At 43.8% G+C, this 7,924-nt stretch overlaps 1 protein-coding gene and 1 long non-coding RNA gene across 3 annotated transcripts in view; one reads left to right on the forward strand and one right to left on the reverse strand.

The window, feature by feature from the left end:
* Positions 1 to 6,382, reverse strand: part of LOC138821339 (CWF19-like protein 2) — a 42,500-nt gene extending 36,118 nt beyond the window's left edge. Inside the window, exons 1-5 of one of the 2 annotated variants that reach the window (XM_070013492.1) lie at positions 4,928 to 5,045; positions 4,128 to 4,238; positions 3,060 to 3,179; positions 2,534 to 2,647; positions 1,783 to 1,902 (exon numbers count right to left, since the gene is read on the reverse strand). In XM_070013492.1, coding sequence (XP_069869593.1) covers positions 1,783 to 1,902; positions 2,534 to 2,647; positions 3,060 to 3,179; positions 4,128 to 4,169 — 396 coding nt within the window. In that variant the 5' untranslated portion in view covers positions 4,170 to 4,238; positions 4,928 to 5,045. Of the gene's footprint in view, positions 1 to 1,782; positions 1,903 to 2,533; positions 2,648 to 3,059; positions 3,180 to 4,127; positions 4,239 to 4,927; positions 5,046 to 6,200 lie in introns of those variants that run through there. The other variant, XM_070013491.1, reaches the window with a different exon arrangement.
* A 559-nt stretch (positions 6,383 to 6,941) lies between these two features.
* LOC138821342 (uncharacterized) lies at positions 6,942 to 7,513 on the forward strand. Its single transcript, XR_011370137.1, has 2 exons — positions 6,942 to 7,029; positions 7,277 to 7,513. It is a non-coding gene; the product is annotated as an uncharacterized lncRNA (long non-coding RNA).
* Positions 7,514 to 7,924: the final 411 nt, after the last annotated feature.

Here is a 7,924-nt window from a genome sequence, read left to right on the forward strand (position 1 = left end):
ATAACTGATACATGCTCTAAAGATAGAAATACAAAATATGAAAGTCACATAAAGAATTCACACTTGTCTCACACTGAAGAGCCAAAGACACCCTAGAGAAAGTAATACCTGGTAGTCTCAGACAGATGAACAGAAATTAGTTTAGTTTCTATTGAGGATGTGGGGAGGGGGTAGAGAACATACAAATGTTCCAATATGTTCATTGAATCTTATAGAAAGAAAATACAATGATTTCAAGGAAATTAACTTAACTTTGGCTAGAAGTTAGGAGTGTATACAATAGAGACAATGAGATTAGGTTGGAGAATAATCATAGCCTAAGCCACATTACCTACTGCATAGTGTTTGTACTGGGGGCAATGATAACTCATAGAATGCATTACACAAAGTGTGAACTGGTCTCACTATGGAATACATACAAGAGCAGAGCTGGATTAGAGATAGAAGTACAGTCAGAAGATGGTAACAGATCTCTTGAGCTGAGAATCAGGGCTTGGAGCCAGACCAGACTGACAAATCTAAAAGATTCTTACTTCCAATTAAACAGCAAAAGCTGGAAGTGGAGGAGTGGCCGAAGTGACAGAGCTCCAGCTGTGAGCAAAAAAAGCTGAGCAAAAGTTCTCAAGGCCCAGAGTTCAAGCCCTAGTGACAGCACCAAAAGAAAGGAAAAAAAAAAAGAGCAAAGAAAACCCTAACTACTTAGAAGGTAATGATAAAAGGATCACAGTTCAAGGTTAGCCCAGGCAAAAAAGTGAGACCTTATCTTAAATAATAAGGCAGGCATGGTATTTCATGTTTGTAATACTAGGAATAGGGGAAGTGTAGGGAGTAGGATTATGGTCTGTGGCCAAGATCATATCTGAACCGAAATGGGCTGGAAGTGTAGCTCAGGTGATAGAGCACTTGCCAAGCATCCACTAAAACTGCACTTCTACACTCCAGGATTGGGTGATGCGCTAGAGAAGCTCAAGCTTCAGAACCTCCTTACTAGCTAGGTTTTTACTTTTGCCTCCTTTAAAAAAAAAAAAAGAAAGAAAGAAAGAAATTGACTTATTTTGTTTTGCCTCTAAAGATTTCCAGTGTTTTCTTACCAACAAAGTGAAAACAATCTAATATAAAATATACATGTTTATTTTATATTTAGAACTTGTAGATGTCTTAAAATAGAAGTCTTTTATGGTACCTATTTTAATGTGTTTCACTGAAAAGGAAATCAGGGATTCGGTTTTAATTTAATGATGGTAACATCCGCTCAATATTCACTCAGCTACACATGCCCTAGATTTATAAATCTAACAGACCTTAAACTCATTTCCTATAGGAAACTGAGATTAAAAGATTTATGTTAAAAAACCAGTTGTTTAAGGATACAGGTGGACCTGTTGCAACAATGAGAAGTACAAGTTGTCATGTCCAAAACGAGCTTTACAACGTCGGTCTGGGGTGGGGGTGGGGGGAAGGGGGGGAAGGAGAAGGATTGGGATTGGGGGGGAGGGGGGAGGCTGGGAAGGGATGTGAAGGGTAAACAAAGGAGGAGGCTGCAATGCTTGGTAAGAAATGTACGCATTATCCTGCCCATGTAATTGTAACTCCTCTGTACAGTATGTTCACAAATAAAATAAAATTAAATTAAAAAAAAAAAGATTTACGTTATAGTCCACATTAATTATATTAAATGTCATGAAAGATAAAATATTTTACAAATAAGACTATTTATATAACTGTCTTAACAGTTTATTAAAGGCAAATTTAGAAAATTAAGCATTTCAAAAACTCTCTTACCCGTTCCAGTGCTTCAGTTTTCTCTTGCTCTATTTTTCTAATGGTTTCCTTTTCAGCTTTTAGTGATGCTGCTGACACAGTTTTAACAGACATAAAATCAACAGTCATCCACTCATCCCTCTGTTTAAAAGAAAAAGAGGCCATTTCACTCTGAACTGAACAGAATTTACTAAGAGCAGGGACTTTGAAGGCACTTGAGCAGGATTAAATCCTTATGCCTTCAAGCAGGTTTCATATTCCCTCTACATCTTAAGTCTGCCCCTTATAGAAGGGGACACAATACTACTTTTCAGGGCTAGGGTTAGAGAAGATATCAGGAATAAGGCACCCAGCACCAGGCCTGACACACCACAATCAAACATTAGTCCCCATCTTTCTTCTTAGGCATGTAAACTGTAATTCAAACTTTGTTGAACTACTCAACTGGAAGTATCCGCAACAAAGTTTAACATGTGGTGAAAGGGCAGAAATACTTCTGCCCACATGGAAGGGTCAGATAGAGGGAAAAGTGCAAGGCTACACACCATGAGGGGCAAGTGCCACCTCTACCAACAAGCAAAAGCTGGGGACTTCAAGGGTGCAGTTCAGATGTCTCACATCTCATGGCAGATGTTCAGCAAATAGCTTCATTACCAAAATTATTCAGATACCACAAATCACTTCTGAGACTAATTTTTCTCCTCAAGAAATTATAATCCTGTTCCATCTTAACATTCACCTGTTCCTAGAAGCTGATACGTCTTTCACTCACCTGAATAACTTGGCCATCATCTTCTTTTTCTGACTTTTCACCCTTCACTTTCCAAGCCTTTTCTTTGCCGGGAGGCTGAGAGGGAACAGCCTCAACCCACTCATCTTCAGAGCTCTAAGAATATTTAGCACATAAGAGAAATTCACAAGCTTCCTATGCTCTTAAGATGGCTCACCAATAAAAACTCTTCCACTGGAGTTTCCCTTTTTCTTTCCCCTTCTTTTCATAATATTGACAATCCCCAGCTTTTCTGTCAACTTTCTAACTATTGAGAACAAGCACCATTCGTTACTGCCTATCTGGCTCTTCACTGTCGTGTTCATCTTCCTTCTCGGTTTCTCTAGGCATGTCACCCATGCTAATGGCTCCACCAACAATGCTACCTAAATCACATCCCCACCCACGCTCAAGATCTACATTGCTAACATTTCCTGGACATCTCCACGTAAATGTCTTCCATACATTTTCATATCATATCTACTACATTTTCTTAAATATCTGCTTTGGTTAGTTTTAGTGTACTTACTGATGAACTATCAGTTGACTCGTTTTTTTCATATTTCTGTTTCTTGCTCTTTTTTTTCTTTTCTTTCTTTAATTTTTTTGAATGCTTGTCTTTTTTCTTCTTTTTCTTCACAGAATGTTCCTGTAAGCAATTACATTTTAAACTAAGAAAGAAATTTATTTCAAAATGAACCATTTTAAAGGGGAAAAAATCCATACTCAAAGTCTTTAAATCTTTCAGGAAGAGAAATAACAAAATTGTTTATATATAACACAAAAACATATGACAGATTATTTTTAAGTAAACACACATCTATATACAAATATATAAACATGTGTATATAAACATACACACAAACATAATACATATAATTTATCTATGACCTCCTCAAAGATCTGTGTGAAATCATTAGGTCATAAAATATATACTAAAACAGCATGAATTAAAAGCAGGAGAAAGAGGGTAACAGAAGAGGGAAGGAAAAGCACAGAGCAGCAGGAGAAGAGGGAGAGAAAGATGCAAACCGAAGTATATGGGGCTCAATCAGGCTGAAGGAAAAAACTGCACAGCCTGGTAACCACAGTTAATAGTAACACTTTGGATATTCCAAAATTACAAAACACTATAAAAAAAATTAGTGCTGTGAAAGACAAGTTACTAAGTTTTTCTAATTTATACTTAAAACAAAATACTATACTGTACTCCATAAATATATACAGTTACTGTCCATTTTTTTAATTTAAAAGAGAAAATGAGGCTTAAATCCCCTTCCTCTAAAGAAAAAAAAAAAGAACCTAACAGGATATAAAGCTTAAAATGTACATTTTTAGGTCCACAAGCTTCCTACAAATGTACTAAAAACTTGAAGCTAAATCTTCCATGAGCCAAAACAAATAACAAAATCTTTTAATGCCACGACATCCAAAATATTACAATACTTTTGCCAGAGATAAAACTATTCAATAGTGCCAACTATGTAATATTCATTCTGTAACTTATGAAAACAGTAAAAAAAAACTGCTCTCTCAATATTAATTTGATTAGTATGGAAAGAGATAGGTATCCTTCCTCCAATAAATTTAGCGATACCTCTGAGAATTGTTCAATTCGCTCATTCACATCAGGTAGCATCCATGTATCCTCACCCCGAAGCCGCTTAAGTTCTTTACGCTTTTCTTCTTTTTCAAAATTGGCTTTGGCCTACAACAACATGAAAAAACCAATTGGCAAATGATGCAACTGCTTTTCAAAAAAAAAAAGAACTAATACCACTTTCATATCGAGGTACCTGCTCATGAGTGAATGAATGGTCTAGTGTAGAAATGACTTTAAAAATATTCTTTGGGCACTGCCAATCTTCAGTACATTAAACCACCATCTAATTCTAGCATCGATAGAATTCTGGGCCATCCCCTCTTCATCTCAAATATGACTTGGAATCCTTTTTCCTTCCCACTTGCTGCTACTCCCTTAGACTTCCATAACAATCAGGAGTCTGACCCTCATACCTTCAACAAGGAGAGAGACTGACCTTCATAACTTCACCAGGCAATGCCTATACTCCTAACACTTAACCAAAAAAAAATGCCTTAGAAAAAAAATCATCTTTCTAAACGGAAATAATCACATTGCTAATTTCTACTCACTCTTCCACAATAGTGAAATAAAACCAGTTTTGTCCAGGAAGCTATTTCTGCTCTCTCATTTCTCCTCCCAAACTCCAAGCTGGATTCAGTCCTTCTCAACTCCTATGCATAGATCAACTATAAAATGTATCACAGAGTATAAAGCCTACTTCCTCTAAAAACTGCCAGATATATCACAGAGACAAGAATGGGGAGCATGTATTACACATACTATACACTGAAGGAATGGTATCAACTATTCACCTGTCCAAGAACAACTGCTCCCTTCTGGTCGTAGTCACCATTCAGCTTTCTGTCTCCTCTACTTTTTCTCCACTGACTGCTTTTTATACAGAAACATTTAAATTCGTTTAAAACCTACCTGAAAACAAAACAAAAATTTACACTCTACTCTTTGTGGTTCAACAGTTATATCGGTACCCTTTCATTGTCACACTTCTCTTATTTTTCCCCCCGATTCTGGGAATCGGAAGCCAGGACCCTCACACGTGCTAAGCTACACCCTCAACACTTTCCGTTCTTACATCTTGAACAGCTAGCCTGTCAGGTAATTCAACGGTTCACTCCCCTCCTAGTTTTAGGCTACCTCTCTGCCTCTCAGCCTTTTTTGGTCAGTCCTGGGGCTTGAACTCAGGGCCTGGGAGCTGTCCCTGAGTTTTTGTTCTCAAGGTTAACACTCTACCACCTTGTGCCACAGCTCTACTTCGGGGTTTGGTTTGTTTGTTTGAGGTGGTTAATGGCAGATAAGAGCCTCAGGAACTTTCCTGCCTGGGCTGGCTTCCAGCCGCAATCCTCAGATCTCAGCCTCCGGAGCAGCTAAGATGACAGGCGAGAGCCACCAACCAGCGGGCTGCATCTCAGACATCTGACTTCTCGGCCTTCGGGGCGGGGCCCCGTTTTTACACTTCAGGGGTCGGGTCAGGGGTCGGGTCAGGGGTCGGGTCTGGGGTCGGGTCAGGGGTCGGGTCTGGGGTCGGATCAGGGGTCGGGTCTGGGGTCGGGTCAGGGATCGGGTCAGGGGTCGGGTCAGGGGTCGGGTCTGGGGTCGGGTCAGGGATCGGGTCAGGGGTCGGGTCTGGGGTCGGGTCAGGGGTCGGGTCAGGGATCGGGTTAGGGGTCGGGTCTGGGGTCGGGTCAGGGATCGGGTCAGGGGTCGGGTCTGGGGTCGGGTCAGGGGTCGGGTCTGGGGTCGGGTCAGGGGTCGGGTCAGGGGTCGGGTCTGGGGTCGGGTCAGGGGTCGGGTCTGGTGTCGGGTGTTGTTCTGGTCAGGGAAGGCTGGGATGCAAACCTCCCGTGAGTCAGGGGTGAACGAACCTCCCCCGCTATTTAAATGGCCTTTATGTTCCTGAAAGGACGCATTTCACTGCAGACTCACGCGCGGGGCGAGCGAGGGGGAGCGCGGGGAGCCGGGGCTCGGCGGGCCGCCGTCGGAGGAGACGCCCGGGGCCCCCCAGCGCCCCGGGGCCCCCTCCACAGAACTCCACAGAACAACACCGGTTCCAAAAACGCGGAGTACCTGACGCAACACCTCGGCCCTGGCACTCCGGAGCTGCTCCTTACGCTCTTCGATGCTCTGGGAGCTTTCAAATCTCACACCGGGGGCCGCCATCGTTGCTGTCGCCGTAAAGCGAGGAGGCCGTCCGTCAGGCATGCCCGATTTACGACCCCGGTCGTAATATTTAGTAAACAAACCGGGACTTCCGACTCCTGGCGAGGAAGGGGCGTGGCTCTGACGACAGAGCGTGCGCAGCTGTGAGTCTCTCCTCGCGCTTCCGGCGGTCGGCCCAACCCCGAGTCTGCGTTGGGAAGCCGTGCCCCGGGGGTCTGGGGCTGCGCTCGCTCGCGCGTGCGCGCGGCGCCCACCCGCAGGCTGGCACCGGGATTTGCATGAAGGGGTTGGGAAGGACGGGAAAGGCGAACGCCTGTGACCCTAGCCCCTCCATATCTATGTCTGATAACGTTTACCTGTCCCAAGCCGGGCGCCGGGGTGCACGCCTGTAATCCTAGCAACTCGGGAGACCTGAGGCTGAGCTCTTAGGATCGCGGTTCGAAGCCAGCCCGGGCAGGAACGTCCGCGCACTCCCTCTCCCATGAACCGCCAGAAAAGCGGAAGGGGTGCTGTGTGTCTCAAAGTAGCGGAGCGCTAGCCCTGAGCAAAAGAGCTCGGAGGCCGCGCCAGGCCCCCCGTTCAAACCCCACAACCGACCGAAAAGCTCGGTCCGGTGTACATGAAATCAGACGAGTTCTACGGGAGAGACCCGGGCCCATCCCAGCAACAGAGGCCGGCCTGCCCGGACGTTTGCTGGTCCCCTCCGTCCACCACCCACTTGCTTACAATGTCCTAGGTAACGTTCCTTTCGCCTTTGTTGTTTCTGTGGGCTCCGTTGGAGTGTTTTTTTCAGGTCCTGGGGCTTTTTATGGAGGAGAAATTTGAATATTAATGAAGCTCAGCTTTTAATTTTTTTTCATGGTCTTCAATATGATACCCTAAATTAACCTGATGTGTTTGTATCCGTGGCCTCATCGGTCACCGGCGAGTTCTTTCACAGTACTACGATAGGTTGGTTATAGTAAGAACATCCCCTTCTCCAGATGCAGCAACCCTGTGAGAATCCTGCTTCTTTGAAGAGCACGCTGATAGGCAATTCTACTCCTCAGCCCTTCCTGGAAATCATCCATTGAGTCTGGGGCGTTGCAAGCCCGTGTGCAAGAGGAGTTTTTGTCACTCTGAGGAAGGATGCTCTAGTTGTGAGATCATCTCTCTCCAAGAGACAAGAGGACTACCTGCTTTGTGTTCTTACCAGCCTTAATAAACATTCTTGGCATTAAGAGACAGCATTCTCTCTGCTTCAGTTAGCCCAAGAGGTGGGGAAAAGGATAGGACAAGCTATTTCTCTTTTCCTTCAAGCTAATTTAGAGCTATCTGAAATAGATAGCTGGTAAATACCTAGGTTAAAAGTTTGCAAGAAACCATATACTTCATACTTCTTCGTCCTCTAAATTCTGTCTTTTAAACTCTAACGTAGGTTACAGCCAAAAAGAACTGATGCAGGCTCTTGGATATTGTCTGATTTGATTCACTTTATTAGGAAGGCTGCACACTGAACAGCTGGTGCGTCTCCAGCCCACCCCAAAAGGCACAGTTGATTGGAAAAGCTGTTGTTGCACCTGCTCACCCAATACCAAAGGCATCTAAAAAGGCACGCAATCAGGAAGGGAGCCTCGGTCTGCGGATGCCGC

The sequence above is a fragment of the Dipodomys merriami genome, unplaced genomic scaffold (assembly GCF_024711535.1).
Source record: "Dipodomys merriami isolate MVZ:Mamm:240054 unplaced genomic scaffold, mDipMer1.0.p SCAF_91, whole genome shotgun sequence".
In the NCBI taxonomy this organism is placed as follows: domain Eukaryota; kingdom Metazoa; phylum Chordata; class Mammalia; order Rodentia; family Heteromyidae; genus Dipodomys; species Dipodomys merriami.